The 19,000-nt window shown below is 43.3% G+C and overlaps 2 protein-coding genes across 2 annotated transcripts in view; both read right to left on the bottom strand.

Annotated features, from left to right (window-relative positions):
* Positions 1 to 555: 555 nt before the first annotated feature.
* Positions 556 to 2,185, bottom strand: LOC138371257 (uncharacterized). The gene is made up of 5 exons (XM_069336064.1): positions 1,909 to 2,185; positions 1,592 to 1,684; positions 1,284 to 1,401; positions 1,043 to 1,171; positions 556 to 860 (listed from the first exon to the last, which is right to left on the bottom strand). The coding sequence occupies exons 2-5, from the start codon at positions 1,682 to 1,684 to the stop codon at positions 739 to 741; spliced, it is 462 nt and encodes a 153-aa protein (XP_069192165.1). The 5' UTR covers positions 1,909 to 2,185; the 3' UTR covers positions 556 to 738.
* Positions 2,186 to 3,221: 1,036 nt separating this feature from the next.
* Positions 3,222 to 19,000, bottom strand: part of LOC138371134 (tripartite motif-containing protein 59-like) — a 93,675-nt gene continuing 77,896 nt past the window's right edge. The window contains exon 5 of the mRNA XM_069335968.1: positions 3,222 to 3,236. Coding sequence (XP_069192069.1) covers positions 3,222 to 3,236 — 15 coding nt within the window. The remainder of the gene's footprint in view (positions 3,237 to 19,000) is intronic.

Genomic DNA, 19,000 nt, shown 5'->3' with positions numbered 1-19,000 from the left:
TAGCTTATAGCTTTTATGAATGCATTAAAAAATTTTGTTTCACACAATGGAGCGACACCATTTAAAGTGTTTCCATCACCCTGAAGGCTGGTAAAAATATATTACATTAAAATCATACACAAGTACGTTACTATCTGTGTATGTAAATGTTTCTCCAGTTACTTAAAGCTTACCAGTTCTGTCTTGTCTAGGAGTTTGAGGGGAAGGTTTTGTACTCGGCCTGTAGATAGACTTGTTGGTCCCACATGATTCTGTCAGGGGTGGAAGCGTATTAGCATTGTATAGAAAATATTTACAAAATAGTTTTAAATACATAAAACTACAAATAGTAATTATTGAATTATTACATTAGCTTATAGCTTTTATGAATGCATTAAAAAATTTTGTTTCACACAATGGAGCGACACCATTTAAAGTGTTTCCATCACCCTGAAGGCTGGTAAAAATATATTACATTAAAATCATACACAAGTACGTTACTATCTGTGTATGTAAATGTTTCTCCAGTTACTTAAAGCTTACCAGTTCTGTCTTGTCTAGGAGTTTGAGGGGAAGGTATTTTACTGGGCCTGCAGATAGACTTGCTGGTCCCACATGATTCTGTCAGGGGTGGAAGCGTATTAGCATTGTATAGAAAATATTTACCAAATAGTTTTAAATACAAAATAGTTCTGTCCAGTTCTGTCTTGTTCTGTTAAAAAGAAAACCATCATTCAAAAAGAAATAAAATGTTTTCAATTAAATTAAATTACCTGATTCCTGTATCATATTATTTTGATGTTCATCTAGAGTCAGCTTACACTCGGCAGTCTTTCGGGGCATGGAAACAGTTACTTTTCTTGGTGGTGAATCTTCACTGTCTGAAACAAAAACGTTTAATGCATTCAGAAAAACTATTAACATATATCTATATATATATTTTAATATATTACCTAGCAAAATATATTACCTAGTAAATAAGATTATTTGTTCCATTAAGCCAATCATGTTTCATTTTTTTAACAATTATTTTGAATAACTCTAAACATTCATTCCTACATACCTCTATCCACATCATTTGGTATTCTTCTGTATTTTACTGCCCTATGGTGATAACTTGTGTCTGTGTCACTTTCCATATTTGACGTTTCTTCTGCCTTTTTAAGGTGTTTTAGGGCAAGTTCCCAAGTACCTATAATAAAAATTAGAGTATATATAATTCATTATTACGAAACTTTGTATAACATCAAAACATTGAGAAATTTTTGATTTAACCATATGAATCAATGCTTGTATTTAATTACTATCAATGGAATAAATCTTGCTGATGTTGAAACGTCTCCATTTCGATGGGTCTGGTATTTCTCCTCTTTTGGCTTTCGATGATTGGTTTTCACGTGGCCAATAGCCCACGTTTGATCCCTGGAAAGGGGACATATATTTGTAAATATATGTATATGTAAATGTATGTCTCATAAATCGAGGCCCCACTGTATTTCATATATTATATACATATATATCTCTAAATCTATCAACATATATCATATACACATATTTTAAATACTAATGTTTTAATTTTGCAAATAAACAATATATATATATATTGACTTACATCAGATGCACTAAACATCCATTTGATATGGATGATTGACAATTCTCCTTCTTCATCTTCCACAACGATGTATTTATTTTCAGATTCAGCCATCTACAAATTTAAACTGATTAGGGACATTTTCTGCAGCACATTATCAGTGTCTAAGAAAATAAGCAGTCACTAATTTTATATAGTACTAAACAACAATGTTAACCTTAATTCTAATATGTTATGATGGTGAACAATACTTTTTACTAAAGTTAAAAGTTTGCAATGTAAGCAAAGAGTATTCCTACAGCTTGCACAAGAATCAAAAACAATCACAAGAAACTTACTAGTCATAAATCATGTAGTATTGACAAGAAGATATAAGTACTTTCTGTTTTCTTGATTAACATTCCTCTGGTTGATGTGTTAATCCTATACACTTTTTTTAAAAAGTCCTTACGTGGATTAACATTGAAGGCCCCAAATATTCTTGAATCACAAGGACTAGTAAATATTGGGCTTTGAAAAGGATATACCCTAACAATGAAGTAATTTTCTTCACTTCTTCGGCTGTGTACAGTCCTTAACACTTCACAGCAATTATATCCAGGTAACGAATATACATTGTTAGGAAATTTATGAGAAATTTTATTATCTGGAGATGTTTTATAAATCATGGTATTTTCAGCCTCCTTTATTCTTTTTGTAATTTGGACAATTGGATTTTTACTTGATCTGACCATCTTTTTCAGCTGATGCAAATAATTTTCAAATGGAAAAGCTGAACAACTGTCAAGAGTACCATGTTCCTCAGCATCTGCTGTTAGGTGAATCAAACTGTGAACATTGTAGACTAGAAAATCTTTCCCATACAGATCACCACACCTTGATACAAAATTCAGCAAAAGGTCATGAGCATATTTGTCGTATTTTAAGGACATACATGTGGGCGAAACAAGAAAACTTATACCAACACTGAGAGTAAGGAAATGATCATACATCTCTTGGGGTAGAATACCTTTCAATACAAGCTTTCCTGTGTAGAGAAGAAACTGTCTGTATTCAGTTGCCTTCCATCTGTCAATTTCTTCCAAACCTCGTGGTTTACGTGCAAAAATATTGGGCACAAAATCTTTTATGCTCACCAATCTAGCACTAATTTCAGAAATCTGGCGGCTACATAATTTAAATGTGTTTTTCCGTATCCAGGTGACAAGAAGTCGCTTCATAACACCAAGGCACACCTGGTGCATATAGTCAATGGGAAACGCTGCAATTAAGTCTATGTTCAAGTCACAGAATGGTGATTTACCATGATGATGTTGCGAGTTAGATTGATTACGGAAGCGTGTGTCTGTTCTAATGGTTAAATTTGTTACTTCTGGATATGTCATTTTCCCCATCCAAGTACCTTTCTGTTCACATTTGTCACAGCCATAATAACCTGAAAACAGTTTTATGGACTTCACCATAGCCTTAGCAGGTGCATCACAAATTACACATTGTAATTTTATGTTGATAGTTCTGTTACCATACTGAATCCCATGCAACAAAAGGTCATCCATATCAGATATAAAATCATATAAGAAATTTAAATCACTTGGCTTAGAACGTCCATACATGAGGACAACTGGAAAGACTTTCAAAGGTGTAATATTCATTACTGCACAGAGAACTGGCCACAAAGCATCATTTTTGCTTCTAAATATAGGAAGGCCATCAATGTTACATGACAATAATAATTGTCTCAGTCCTTTTATAGTTGCTTTTGGATATCTACTTATGTTTTTTAACAGTTCCTCTTTTAACCCAAAGTAGACATATTTCATTCCAGATTTTTGCTGAGTTTCTATGTACCTTTCAGAACTGATTAGTGTCCGAGCTGTTTTTGGTAAGTAGTCAATTCCCATTTGCCTCAAAATTTTTAATAATTCATCAACAGCATTGTGTGTAACACCATTCTTGTTTACCCACTGAATTAATAAATTCTGTGGGTAAACAAGTGAATGATGATTATCATGGTCATCATTCTCCTCCTCACTTTGAGAATTAGATAATACATCATGAATATCAGTAAGATTCATGTGTAAATCATCAATTTCAGAGCCTAATCCATACTCTTGATTTGACTCAGCTTCAAAAGAACTAATGTCATTGTCTGACGACTCAATCTCTGAACTTGATGCTGCCTCAGTAAGATTAATGGGTTCACTAGTGTGTACAGCTGTATTTGGATGCATTTTGTGTATACGTTTTAGCCTTCTTGATACTTGCATCCATCTGTTGTTGTATTGGAGTCGCTTTTTTCGCTTATACTCGTACATTCTGTTAAAGAGTGTCAAATTTCTACATTAGACTACCATATTACCTATATTATTGTTAATAATGTATTGACAGATGCAATATGTATTAAAATTCTAAAAATAAGTCATTCATTATATACAATGTGTGATAATTAAAGCTGGTGCATATAACATCCTTGTCAGGCACATGCAAAAGTGAACACTTCCAGAATTGGAGACATGCAGAAATGTAACATATGGAAATAGAGGCATGCCAAAACAAAGACATGCATAAATTCAAATTCTTATCGAAATAATTTCTAGTGATTATTATATAAATTATTCCATCAGTACTAGATCAAATATTCAATACCATCCTCCCATTGGAAAGAGTAATCATGTCCTGTTAGACATTAATTATATGTTGAGATATAATCTAAAAGAAAATAGGGACATTGAAATTGTTGTTAAACTCTATTTCAATAAAGGACACTATAGGGAACCTAGAACCCTGTATTACAAGTGTAAGTGATAATTTTGGAAAATTTAATTAAAGCTAATTGTGTAGGACACCTGGAGATATGGTGCCCATATCTAAAGAATCACATCAACTGGTAAAGGTATAGACTTGCCAATAAGTGGCTCCCAGGTTAGAGGCATAAAATGCCAAAACTAGATGGTAGAATAAAAAGAAGATATTGTAAAAGGTAACCAAACAAAGATGCCACAGAAATATTAGAAAATTAACTTTCGCAAGCAGCGTGGTAGACATGGTTGGAACAAGTTAGGTGAGAGGGTGGTGGAGGCCAAAACCATAATCATAATCATCTGTATCAAACCTTATTACAGGTAAAACCAGTAGGCAGTCTACTGTATTTTATCAAACCGATATTAGTATAATAGATCTCGTAATAATTTTGCAAAAATAATGGCATTTACTATTTTTAAAAGATTATTAGCAAATTTACAGAAATGGTGCATTCGGAAGACAAAACCAATATTTCACTTTTGACAATTGAGCACCTGCTACATCCAGATTCTAGGGAGGAAAGGAAGGACGATCTTACTGGATCCCATAGCCTCTCCGAGGCACAAACCAGGCTTTTACACAAACCCCCCCCCCCCTGCACCCGAGCTTTTTAAAATAGTAAATGCCACTATTTTTGCAAAATTATTACGAGATCTATTATTCTAGAGAATAATGCATATAAATGCATATATGCATATAAATACAAAAGTAAATGTAAATAATTTTACCTTGCACCTAGATCCACCAAGCCTGTATGGCGCGCGTTTCAGTACTTCGGAAATCTAGAACTATCTTGAATCTCTAATCTGCAATGAAACAATACATATTATTGCACTTACCAAAACATGGATGAATGTAGAAAATACAGAACTATTAGCTGAATATCAAATAAATGGATTTAATCTATTTCACACAGATAGATATATTAGATATTATATTATATTCCTTTCCTCCCTAGAATCTGGATGTAGCAGGTGCTCAATTGTCAAAAGTGAAAAATTTGGTTTATTTAACATACACGCCATAGACCGGCTTGGGAAAAAAAGTTCATAAAACCCAGGGGCCATAGACCGGCTTGGGAAAAAAAGTTCGTAAAACCCAGGGGCCATAGACCGGCTATGAAAGAAAATTTGAGAAAACCCTGGGCCATAGAACGGCTATTTAATCCCCTTGAACGGACCTGTGCATGGACCACTGAGGCATAAAAAAAAACACGGGCCATAGACCGGCTTGGGAAAAAGAAGTTCGTAAAACCCTGGGGCCATAGAACGGCTATTTAATCCCCTTGAACGGACATGTGCATGGACCACTGAGGCATCGAAAAAAAACATGGGCCATAGACCGGCTTGGGAAAACAAGCTAGGTTAGGCTAGGTAAAAAAGAAAGGAGCTAGGTTAGACTATGTATGTTTAAATCTCTGATTTAAACAGAGCCAGTGTTCAGTCAAATAACTGAATTTATCAAATCTTATCCTTGTATAATATACAAGCTGATGTGAGATCCCTGTCTACAGGTGGACTGGAACTATTATCCAGTAGGCAGTCTACTGTATTTTATCAAACCGTTATTAGTATAATAGATCTCGTAATAATTTTGCAAAAATAATGGCATTTACTATTTTTAAAAGATTATTAGCAAATTTACAGAAATGGTGCATTCGGAAGACAAAACCAATTTTTCACTTTTGACAATTGAGCACCTGCTACATCCAGATTCTAGGGAGGAAAGGAAGGACGATCTTACTGGATCCCATAGCCTCTCCGAGGCACAAACCAGGCTTTTACACAAACCCCCCCCCCTGCACCCGAGCTTTTTAAAATAGTAAATGCCACTATTTTTGCAAAATTATTACGAGATCTATTATTCTAGAGAATAATGCATATAAATGCATATATGCATATAAATACAAAAGTAAATGTAAATAATTTTACCTTGCACCTAGATCCACCAAGCCTGTATGGCGCGCAGTTTCAGTACTTCGGAAATCTAGAACTATCTTGAATCTCTAATCTGCAATGAAACAATACATATTATTGCACTTACCAAAACATGGATGAATGTAGAAAATACAGAACTATTAGCTGAATATCAAATAAATGGATTTAATCTATTTCACACAGATAGATATATTAGATATTATATTATATTCCTTTCCTCCCTAGAATCTGGATGTAGCAGGTGCTCAATTGTCAAAAGTGAAAAATTTGGTTTATTTAACATACACGCCATAGACCGGCTTGGGAAAAAAAGTTCATAAAACCCAGGGGCCATAGACCGGCTTGGGAAAAAAAGTTCGTAAAACCCAGGGGCCATAGACCGGCTATGAAAGAAAATTTGAGAAAACCCTGGGGCCATAGAACGGCTATTTAATCCCCTTGAACGGACCTGTGCATGGACCACTGAGGCATAAAAAAAAACACGGGCCATAGACCGGCTTGGGAAAAAGAAGTTCGTAAAACCCTGGGGCCATAGAACGGCTATTTAATCCCCTTGAACGGACATGTGCATGGACCACTGAGGCATCGAAAAAAAACATGGGCCATAGACCGGCTTGGGAAAACAAGCTAGGTTAGGCTAGGTAAAAAAGAAAGGAGCTAGGTTAGACTATGTATGTTTAAATCTCTGATTTAAACAGAGCCAGTGTTCAGTCAAATAACTGAATTTATCAAATCTTATCCTTGTATAATATACAAGCTGATGTGAGATCCCTGTCTACAGGTGGACTGGAACTTCTATCAACTAATCCATACATCAAACCTGTCCCTTACAGCCCACAATCTATCATTAGGAAAACCATGTGAGAAATCTTTAAGGAATTCTGATAAAGAAAGAGATCTAGGGGTGGTTCTAAATAGAAAACTATCACCTGAGGACCACATAAAGAACATTGTGTGAGGAGCCTATGCCATGCATTCCAACTTCAACAGCATGTTGTGGGGTGCCGATATTGTGTGCTAGGTTAGGCTAGGTTAGGCTAGGTAAAAAAGAAAGGAGCTAGGTTAGACTATGTATGTTTAAATCTCTGATTTAAACAGAGCCAGTGTTCAGTCAAATAACTGAATTTATCAAATCTTATCCTTGTATAATATACAAGCTGATGTGAGATCCCTGTCTACAGGTGGACTGGAACTTCTATCAACTAATCCATACATCAAACCTGTCCCTTACAGCCCACAATCTATCATTAGGAAAACCATGTGAGAAATCTTTAAGGAATTCTGATAAAGAAAGAGATCTAGGGGTGGTTCTAAATAGAAAACTATCACCTGAGGACCACATAAAGAACATTGTGTGAGGAGCCTATGCCATGCATTCCAACTTCAACAGCATGTTGTGGGGTGCCGATATTGTGTGCTAGGTTAGGCTAGGTTAGGCTAGGTAAAAAAGAAAGGAGCTAGGTTAGACTATGTATGTTTAAATCTCTGATTTAAACAGAGCCAGTGTTCAGTCAAATAACTGAATTTATCAAATCTTATCCTTGTATAATATACAAGCTGATGTGAGATCCCTGTCTACAGGTGGACTGGAACTTCTATCAACTAATCCATACATCAAACCTGTCCCTTACAGCCCACAATCTATCATTAGGAAAACCATGTGAGAAATCTTTAAGGAATTCTGATAAAGAAAGAGATCTAGGGGTGGTTCTAAATAGAAAACTATCACCTGAGGACCACATAAAGAACATTGTGTGAGGAGCCTATGCCATGCATTCCAACTTCAACAGCATGTTGTGGGGTGCCGATATTGTGTGCTAGGTTAGGCTAGGTTAGGCTAGGTAAAAAAGAAAGGAGCTAGGTTAGACTATGTATGTTTAAATCTCTGATTTAAACAGAGCCAGTGTTCAGTCAAATAACTGAATTTATCAAATCTTATCCTTGTATAATATACAAGCTGATGTGAGATCCCTGTCTACAGGTGGACTGGAACTTCTATCAACTAATCCATACATCAAACCTGTCCCTTACAGCCCACAATCTATCATTAGGAAAACCATGTGAGAAATCTTTAAGGAATTCTGATAAAGAAAGAGATCTAGGGGTGGTTCTAAATAGAAAACTATCACCTGAGGACCACATAAAGAACATTGTGTGAGGAGCCTATGCCATGCATTCCAACTTCAACAGCATGTTGTGGGGTGCCGATATTGTGTGCTAGGTTAGGCTAGGTTAGGCTAGGTAAAAAAGAAAGGAGCTAGGTTAGACTATGTATGTTTAAATCTCTGATTTAAACAGAGCCAGTGTTCAGTCAAATAACTGAATTTATCAAATCTTATCCTTGTATAATATACAAGCTGATGTGAGATCCCTGTCTACAGGTGGACTGGAACTTCTATCAACTAATCCATACATCAAACCTGTCCCTTACAGCCCACAATCTATCATTAGGAAAACCATGTGAGAAATCTTTAAGGAATTCTGATAAAGAAAGAGATCTAGGGGTGGTTCTAAATAGAAAACTATCACCTGAGGACCACATAAAGAACATTGTGTGAGGAGCCTATGCCATGCATTCCAACTTCAACAGCATGTTGTGGGGTGCCGATATTGTGTGCTAGGTTAGGCTAGGTTAGGCTAGGTAAAAAAGAAAGGAGCTAGGTTAGACTATGTATGTTTAAATCTCTGATTTAAACAGAGCCAGTGTTCAGTCAAATAACTGAATTTATCAAATCTTATCCTTGTATAATATACAAGCTGATGTGAGATCCCTGTCTACAGGTGGACTGGAACTTCTATCAACTAATCCATACATCAAACCTGTCCCTTACAGCCCACAATCTATCATTAGGAAAACCATGTGAGAAATCTTTAAGGAATTCTGATAAAGAAAGAGATCTAGGGGTGGTTCTAAATAGAAAACTATCACCTGAGGACCACATAAAGAACATTGTGTGAGGAGCCTATGCCATGCATTCCAACTTCAACAGCATGTTGTGGGGTGCCGATATTGTGTGCTAGGTTAGGCTAGGTTAGGCTAGGTAAAAAAGAAAGGAGCTAGGTTAGACTATGTATGTTTAAATCTCTGATTTAAACAGAGCCAGTGTTCAGTCAAATAACTGAATTTATCAAATCTTATCCTTGTATAATATACAAGCTGATGTGAGATCCCTGTCTACAGGTGGACTGGAACTTCTATCAACTAATCCATACATCAAACCTGTCCCTTACAGCCCACAATCTATCATTAGGAAAACCATGTGAGAAATCTTTAAGGAATTCTGATAAAGAAAGAGATCTAGGGGTGGTTCTAAATAGAAAACTATCACCTGAGGACCACATAAAGAACATTGTGTGAGGAGCCTATGCCATGCATTCCAACTTCAACAGCATGTTGTGGGGTGCCGATATTGTGTGCTAGGTTAGGCTAGGTTAGGCTAGGTAAAAAAGAAAGGAGCTAGGTTAGACTATGTATGTTTAAATCTCTGATTTAAACAGAGCCAGTGTTCAGTCAAATAACTGAATTTATCAAATCTTATCCTTGTATAATATACAAGCTGATGTGAGATCCCTGTCTACAGGTGGACTGGAACTTCTATCAACTAATCCATACATCAAACCTGTCCCTTACAGCCCACAATCTATCATTAGGAAAACCATGTGAGAAATCTTTAAGGAATTCTGATAAAGAAAGAGATCTAGGGGTGGTTCTAAATAGAAAACTATCACCTGAGGACCACATAAAGAACATTGTGTGAGGAGCCTATGCCATGCATTCCAACTTCAACAGCATGTTGTGGGGTGCCGATATTGTGTGCCATCACATGTAAACCAATCAAGCCCACAAATACGTCAACATGGACCAGCATTACACCGTCTAACATACTCTGTCAGATGTAACAACTAAATTTGTGAATTCAAGACCTAATCTATTGCATAACACAGTGTTAGTACGAGAAAAACATTACTTACATTCGAAGCCGTGTTTTAAAATGGCGCGGACCTTGGTCTACTGACGCTCCACACTGTGTGTTCGTTTGCGTATGATGAACGTGTGACAATTTACTACAACAATTATTTAATTATTCTTATTCTTTATTTTACTATTTTTAGGGTACATGAAATTTCCAAATTATTTGCACACAATAATATAATTGCATTGTCATAACCTTTATATATTACGGAAAATACGATGACATGAACGAAGTCAAAGTGAAGTTGAAGTCAAAGTCATTCGCCGAACGTATTAGTCATTTTTTTTCTCCCAAACGATAAGGGATAACAAATCCACAGAGCATATAAGTGTAGAGTAAAGTCAATTTTATTCAGGAAAGTACATACATAGTTGATTTACAAACATAATGTTGGATTTATAGATAGAGCTAGTGCATACAATACCTAAAGCCAATATAGTAGGCATATAGCATTTCAGGCAACCGGGCAGTATATATGGACCCCTTACTCAAATCTCTGAATATGTTAGATATTAAGTCCCTGCACATACTCTCATGTGTATTTTATATATATAAAACGCTGCACTGTAATGTCAATCCTGACCCTAAAAGCTTCCTAGAAGGTTGTAACAGATCCCATGAGCACCACACCAGAAACAAATACCTGTAGGTGTGTACTGATGGTGCCTTATAGTGTGTACTCGTACCTTATGGTGTGTACTGGGGCCTTATGGTGTATACTGGTGGGAATGGGAACTGTAATGTCAATCCTGACCCTAAAAGCTTCCTAGAAGGTTGTAACAGATCCCATGAGCACCACACCAGAAACAAATACCTGTAGGTGTGTACTGATGGTGCCTTATAGTGTGTACTCGTACCTTATGGTGTGTACTGGGGCCTTATGGTGTATACTGGTGGGAGTGTGGGAACTGGGCGAAGCATTAGCCGTGATTTCAGCAGGGACGACACTGGTGTGATGCAGGGCTTTGAATGTTTATACTGATTTCACTGTCCTGACATTATTTCTGGAGCTACGTATTTCATTTTTATAGCAATGTGTTCGCAATAGAAAGTTCTATAAGAACATGGGTAGAGTTGGCCAACACAGCGTCAAATAAATTTGCGGCGAATAAAATCTTACGCGTGTTTGTACCCGTGAGCGTCAAAAGTTTTTACTTTGCTCATGTTTTTCAAGTTTATACTTGTTTCACACCGTTTTTTTTTGTATAGTGTTCGGAATAAAATTCCCTACACAGACATATGCATATCAAATACAATTCCTTGGAATTCACAGCTGTAGAGATGACGGAAAACACACAACCGGAACCCGCTCTTAATTGACACTCCAACTCACACCCGCAACACCCACAAAAAAAGTTTCTCTTGTTTCATGTATACTTACTTTAGTTTTCGTGCTACAGTTCTCATTTAGGTATCAAAATATTCCTAAGAAAATAGACTACAATACTGAAACAATCTAAGACAATTATGTGTACTTACCAAAGCAAAGACGATTGTAGTAAAATAAGTTGAGCATTTTATCTCCACTCCACCTCCTTCAGGTACTGATTCCTGAAGTTGCTCAACAGATGTTCCTAGGTGGAGTGAAGCTGATGTAGGTGGTTATTTCTTGTCCACCCAATACACCCTTTTCCTGTGATAAGTGGTGTAACAAGGTATGACGCAAAGTGGAACATCGCATGTCTTGCACGCTATACCAGTTTCCTTCCTGATACCCGACTTTGAACACACTTCACACCTGCGACGTTTGGGGATTTTTACCAGCTCATGTTTCAATTTATAGTTCAGGCGAGTCTCTGCTATAACAACACGTCGCTGTTGTCTCTTGGTTGGCAATAAACTACTGTCTGAATCGTCGCTCTCACTATTGTTTTCAAACACTAATGTGGAATATGAATTATCTTCATCAGATTCAGCTTCAGCACTAGGTGTAGACGTGAAGAGAGGGCGCCTCACACCCGACGGGCCAGGTGTTGACGGGTCAGCAGCAGGATACACAGGACCAGTGTCATGATTTATGTCTGGAGCATGAACTAGATGTGGAGATGGTGTAGTTGTTGCAGGCCACTCTGCCTTGTCAAATTTCAATAAAGACCAAATAGCAACTTCATGGAACTAGAGCAGAGTTAGTTTCCTTCGATCATCTGTGTTGGCCTTGTACAATGCATGTACAATGCATTGAGTAAAGACCAAATAGCAACTTCATGGAACTAGAGCAGAGTTAGTTTCCTTCGATCATCTGTGTTGGCCTTGTACAATGCAACCACAAGTTGACATTGAATGTGAATTAACAATGAGACAAGTAAGATTTATACTAATACATTTATACTAACTCTGTTGAGCGTTGACCATTTATACATCAAATCTGTTGAGCGTTGACCATTTATACATCAAATCTGTTGATGTGAGCACTTTAGTTTAGTCTGCCGTTTAAAGAAAAAAAGAGCATATCAATGGTATATCACAGAAAACGAATTTATCATAAACTCATGTATTTGTCTTATCATATTGAACTGCATTCATATTTTTAATATATAACAATATGAATATACAAATTTCTGTAAATCCCCTACCTTGTTGGAATCTGTGGAAATGAATGAGCAAATGTGCTGGCTGAAGGCGCTGAAGGAAACCACATTGGTTTCATTTTGGATACAAATGTCCATGGAAATTCAAAATGGAAACTAATTATATAGTTGAACCTGCAGAGACGAGTTTAAGAATCTGTGTTGAGAGTGATGGACACAGCCTTCACAATTATACTTCAGAGAATGTAAACATCTAAGAGTCATTAGAAATATGTGTAGAATAATAAACCCTACATTGTTTGAGTTAGGGAAAACACCATTTGTGATATATAGATACTATAGCTGTTCTTAAAGATTCACCCTTTTTTGCACCAGCAAGATAACATATAAGATTTTAAGAGTTGACGAATGTTAATATTCTTGTTTGATAAACTGTGAACTTGAGACATAGTTAATAAGAACATATTAACACAACAAAATGTTTTCATAATCTTTAACACCACTTTCCAGCAACTTATATAATTTATATAAATTATTTTAGAGAATAATACATAAATTATATATTTAAACATGATATAGTGTTTAGTGGAATGTATAAGGAGTCAAATTGTGTTAAAAAGAGCAATTTTTAGAAAATTTGGAAAAATACTTTTTTCTGTTCAAATTATAACTAAATGGATTTTAAAGGTTTCACTCAGCCAATATATATCATTCACAATTTATTAATGAATTTTACAAAAAAACACCATAAATTTTATATTTAAACATGTAAAAACTATTTGTTTTACATTTGGAAGAAAATAATTGTAGAAAAACAATTTATAATTAAACCTTTGTGTTTGGATTTTTTGAGTAAAAGTTTCTCAAAGGCTTTCCTGCACCATTCTCAATGCAAATCATTCCCACACCTATGGCAAGAGATAGGCGAACGTTGTGTAGATGATTTGTGTTTGCTGGGCCTCTACTAGCAGGGAGTTGGTGCTGGACCTGTAGCTCTAGCTCCCCTCTACTGGCAAGGGGTTGGCCCTGAATCTGTAGCTCCAGCCCCCTCTACTGGCAGGGGGTTGGAGCTGGACCTGTAGCTCCAGCTCCCTCTACTGGCAGGGGGCGGTTGGTCCTGGACCTGTAGCTCAGCCCCCCCCCTCTTCTGGCAAGGGGTTGGTGCTGGACCTGTAACTCCAGCCTCCCCCCTCTACTGGCAGGGGGTTGGTGCTGGACCTGTAGCTCCAGCCCCCCCCCTCTACTGGCAAGGGGTTGGTGCTGAACCTGTAGCTCCAGCCCCCTCTACTGGCAGGGGGTTGGTGCTTGACCTGCAGCTCCAGCTTCCTCTACTGGCAGGGGGATGGTGCTGGACCTGTAGCTTAAGCCCTCCTCTACTGGCAGGGGAGTTGGTGTTAGACCTGTAGCTCCAGCCCCCCTCTACTGGCAGGGGGTTGGTGCTAGACCTGTAGCTCCAGCCCCCCTCTACTGGCAGGGGGTTGGTCCTGGACCTGTAGCTCCGGCCCCCATCTGCTGGCAGAATGTTGGTGCTGGACCTGTAGCTCCAGTCCCTTCTCTACTGGCAGGGGGTTGGTCCTGGACCTGTAGCTCCAGCCCCCTTCTCCTAGCAGAGGGTTGATGATGGACCTGTAGCTTCAGCCCCTTCTACTGGCATGGGGTTGGTCCTGGACCTGTAGCTCCAGCCTCCCCCCTCTACTGGCAGGGGGGTGGTGCTGGACCTGTAGCTCCAGCCCTGCCCCCCTCTACTGGCAGGGGATTGGTGCTGAACCTGTAGCTCGAGCCTTCCCCCTCTACTGGCAGGGGGTTAGTGCTGAACCTGTAGCTCCAGGCCTCCTCTACTGGCAGGGGATTGGTGCTGGACCTGTAGCTCCAGCCCCCCTCTACTGGCAGGGGGTTGGTGCTAGACCTGTAGCTCCAGCCCCCCTCTACTGGCAGGGGGTTGGAGCTGGACCTGTAGCTCCAGCCCCCCTCTACTGGCAGGAGGTTGGTGCTGTAGCTTTAGCTGCAGCCCTCCTCTACTGGCAGGGGGGGTGGGGTGGTCCTGCACCTGTAGCTCAAGCACTCCTCTACTGGCAGGGGGGTTGGCCCTGGATCTGTAGTTCCAGCCCCCTCTAGTGGCAGGGGGTTGTTGCTGAACCTATAGCTCAAGCCCCTTCTCTACTGGCAGGGGGTTAGTGCTGGACCTGTAGCTCTAGCCCCCTCTACTGGAAGGGGGTTGGTGTTGGACTTGTAGCTCCAGCCCTGCTCTGTTGGCAGGGGGTTGGTGCTGGACCTGTAGCTCCAGCCCCCCCCTACCTATACTGGGAGGGGGTTGGTGCTTGACGTGTAGCTCCACCCCACCTCTACTGGTAGGGGGTTGGTGCTGGACCTGTAGCTCCAGCCCCCCCCCCCCCTTTACTGGCAGGGGGTTGGTGCTGGACCTGTAGCTCCAGCCCCCCTCTACTGGAAGAGGGTTGGTGCTGGACCTATAGCTCCAGCCCCCCCTCTACTGGCAGGGGGTAGGTGTTGGACCTGTAGCACCAGCCCCCCTCTACTGGCAGGGGGTTGGTGTTGGACTTGTAGCTCCAGCCCTGCTCTGTTGGCCGGGGGTTGGTGCTGGACCTGTAGCTCCAGCCCCCCCCCCCTATACTGGGAGGGGGTTGGTGCTTGACGTGTAGCTCCACCCCACCTCTACTGGTAGGGGGTTGGTGCTGGACCTGTATCTCCAGCCCCCAACCCTCTACTGGCAGGGGGTTGGTCCTGGACCTGTAGCTCCGGCCCCCATCTACTGGCAGAAGGTTGGTGCTGGACCTGTAGCTCCAGCCCCCTCTCTACTGGCAGGGGGTTGGTGCTGGACCTGTAGCTCCAGCCTCCCCCCTCTACTGGCAGGGGATTGGTGCTGGACCTGTAGCTCCTGCCCCCCTCTACTGGCAGGGGGTTGGTGCTGGACCTTTAGCTCCAGCCCCCCTCTACTGGCAGGGGGTTGGAGCTGGACCTGTAGCTCCAGCCCCCCTCTACTGGCAGGAGGTTGGTGCTGGACCTGTAGCTCCAGCCTCCCCCCTCTACTGGCAGGGGGTTGGTGCTGGACCTGTAGCTCCAGCCCCGCCCCCTCTACTGGCAGGGCTTTGGTGCTGAACCTGTAGCTCCAGCCTCCCCCCTCTACTGGCAGGGGGTTGGTGCTGAACCTGTAGCTCCAGGCCCCCTCTACTGGCAGGGGATTGGTGCTGGACCTGTAGATCTAGCCCTCCTCTACTGGCAAGGGGGGTTGTTGCTAGACCTATAGCTCAAGCCCCCCCTCTACTGGCTGGAGGTTGGTGCTTGACCTGTAGCTCTAGCCCCCCCTCTACTGGCAGGAGGTTGGTGCTGGACCTGTAGCTCCAGCCCCCCTCTACTGGCAGGAGGATGGTGCTGGACCTGTAGCTCTAGCTCCCCTCTACTGGCAGGGGATTGGCCCTGAATTTGTAGCTCCAGCCCCCCCTCTACTGACAGGGGGTTGGTCCTGGACCTGTAGCTCCAGCCTCCCCCCTCTACTGGCAGGGGATTGGTGCTGGACCTGTAGCTCCAGCCCCCTCTACTGGCAGGGGGTTGGTGCTAAACCTGCAGCTCCAGCTCCCTCTACTGGCAGGGGATTGACCCTGGATCTGTAGCGCCAGCCCCCCGTCTACTGGCAGGGGGTTGGTCCTGGATCTGTAGCGCCAGCCCCCCGTCTACTGGCAGGGGGTTGGTCCTGGAAATGAAGACTCCAGCCCCCCTCTACCGGCAGAGGGTTGACGCTGGACCTGTAGCTCCAGCCCCCTCTACTGGCAGGGGGTTGGTACTGGACCTGTAGCTCCAACCCCTTCTACTGGCAGGGGGTTGGTGGTGAACCTGCAGTTCCTTCCCCCCCCTCTACTGGCAGGGGGTTGGCGCTTGACCTGTAGCTCCAGCCCCCCTCTACTGGCAGGAGGTTGGTGCTGGACCTGTAGATCCAGCCCCCCTCTACTAGCAGGGGGGTTGGTGCTGGACCTGTAGCTCTAGCTCTCCTCTACTGGCAGGGGGTTGGCCCTGAATCTGTAGCTCCAGCTCCCTCTCCTGGCAGGGGATTCCTGCTGGACCTGTAGCTCTAGTCCCCCTCACCTCTAATGGCAGGGGGTTGAAGCTGGACCTGTAGCTCCAGCCCTCCTCTCCTGGCACCGGGTTGATGCTCGACCTGTAGATCCAGCCCCCTCTACTGGCAGGGGGGTGGTCATGGACCTCCAGCAACCCTGTACTAGCAGGGGATTGATGATGGACCTGTAGCTCCAGCCCCCTCTACTGGCAGGGGGCGGTTGGTCCTGGACCTGTAGCTCCAGCCCCCCTCTACTAGCAGGGGGGTTGGTGCTGGACCTGTAGCTCCAGCCCCCCTCTACTGGCAGGAGGTTGGTGCTGGACCTGTAGATCTAGCCCTCTTCTACTGGCAGGGGGTTATTGCTGGACCTGTAGCTCCAGCCCCCCTCTACTGGCTGGAGGTTGGTGCTGTAGATTTAGCTCCAGCCCTCCTCTACTGGCAGGAAGGGGGGGGGTGGTCCTGCACCTGTAGCTCAAGCACTCCTTTACTGGCAGGGGGGTTGGCCCTGGATCTGTAGTTCCAGCCCCCTCTAGTTACAGGGGGTTGTTGCTGAACCTATAGCTCCAGCCCCTTCTCTACTGGCAGGGGGTTGGTGCTTGACCTGTAGCTCCAGCCCCCCTGTACTAGCAGGGGATTGATGATGGACCTGTAGCTCCAGTCCCCCCCCCCCCCTCTTCTGGCAGGGGGTTGGTGCTGAACCTGCAGTTCCTTCCCACTCTTCTGGCAGGGAGTTGGTGCTGGACCTGTAGCTCCACCCCCCTCTACTGGCAGGGGGTTAGTGCTGGACCTGTAGCTCCAGCCCCCCTCTACTGGCAGGGGGTTGGTCCTGGACCTGTAGCTCCGGCCCCCCTCTACTGGCAGGGGATTGGTGCTGGACCTGTAGCTCCAGCCCCCTCTACTGGCAGGGGGTTGGTGCTGAACCTGTAGCTTCAGCTCCTATCTACTGGCAGGGGGTTGACCCTGGATCTATAGCGCCTGCCCCCACCCTCTACTGGCAGGGGGTTGGTCCTAAAAATGAAGACTCCAGCCCCCCTCTACTGGCAGAGGGTTGATGCTGGACCTGTAGCTCCAGCCCTCTCTACTGGCAGGGGGTTGGTGCTGGACCTGTAGCTCCAGCCCCCCCTCTACTGGCAGGGGAATGGTGCTGGACTTGTAGCTCCAGCCCCCTTCTACTGGCAGGGGGTTGGTGCTGGACCTGTAACTCCAGCCCCCATCCTACTGGCAGCGGGTTGGTGCTGAACCTGCAGTTCCTTCCCCCCCTCTACTGGCAGGGGGTTGGCGCTTGACTTGTAGCTCCAGCCCCCCTCTACTGGCAGGAGGTTGGTGCTGGACCTGTAGATCCAGCCCCCCCTCTACTAGCAGGGAGTTGGTGCTGGACCTGTAGCTCTAGCTCCCCTCTACTGGCAAGGGGTTGGCCCTGAATCTGTAGCTCCAGCCCCCTCTACTGGCAGGGGGTTGGAGCTGGACCTGTAGCTCCAGCTCCCTCTACTGGCAGGGGGCGGTTGGTCCTGGACCTGTAGCTCAGCCCCCCCCCCTCTTCTGGCAAGGGGTTGGTGCTGGACCTGTAACTCCAGCCTCCCCCCTCTACTGGCAGGGGGTTGGTGCTGGACCTGTAGCTCCAGCCCCCCCCTCTACTGGCAAGGGGTTGGTGCTGAACCTGTAGCTCCAGCCCCCTCTACTGGCAGGGGGTTGGTGCTTGACCTGCAGCTCCAGCCTCCTCTACTGGCAGGGGGATGGTGCTGGACCTGTAGCTTAAGCCCTCCTCTACTGGCAGGGGGTTGGTGCTAGACCTGTAGCTCCAGCCCCCCTCTACTGGCAGGGGGTTGGTGCTAGACCTGTAGCTCCAGCCCCCCTCTACTGGCAGGGGGTTGGTCCTGGACCTGTAGCTCCGGCCCCCATCTGCTGGCAGAATGTTGGTGCTGGACCTGTAGCTCCAGTCCCTTCTCTACTGGCAGGGGGTTGGTCCTGGACCTGTAGCTCCAGCCCCCTTCTCCTGGCAGAGGGTTGATGCAGGACCTGTAGCTCTGGCCCCCCTGTACTAGCAGGCGATTGATGATGGACCTGTAGCTTCAGCCCCTTCTACTGGCATGGGGTTGGTCCTGGACCTGTAGCTCCAGCCTCCC

Source organism: Procambarus clarkii, chromosome 35 (genome assembly GCF_040958095.1).
Source record: "Procambarus clarkii isolate CNS0578487 chromosome 35, FALCON_Pclarkii_2.0, whole genome shotgun sequence".
Classification (NCBI taxonomy): domain Eukaryota; kingdom Metazoa; phylum Arthropoda; class Malacostraca; order Decapoda; family Cambaridae; genus Procambarus; species Procambarus clarkii.
This window is presented reverse-complemented; position numbering and strand designations above follow the sequence as displayed.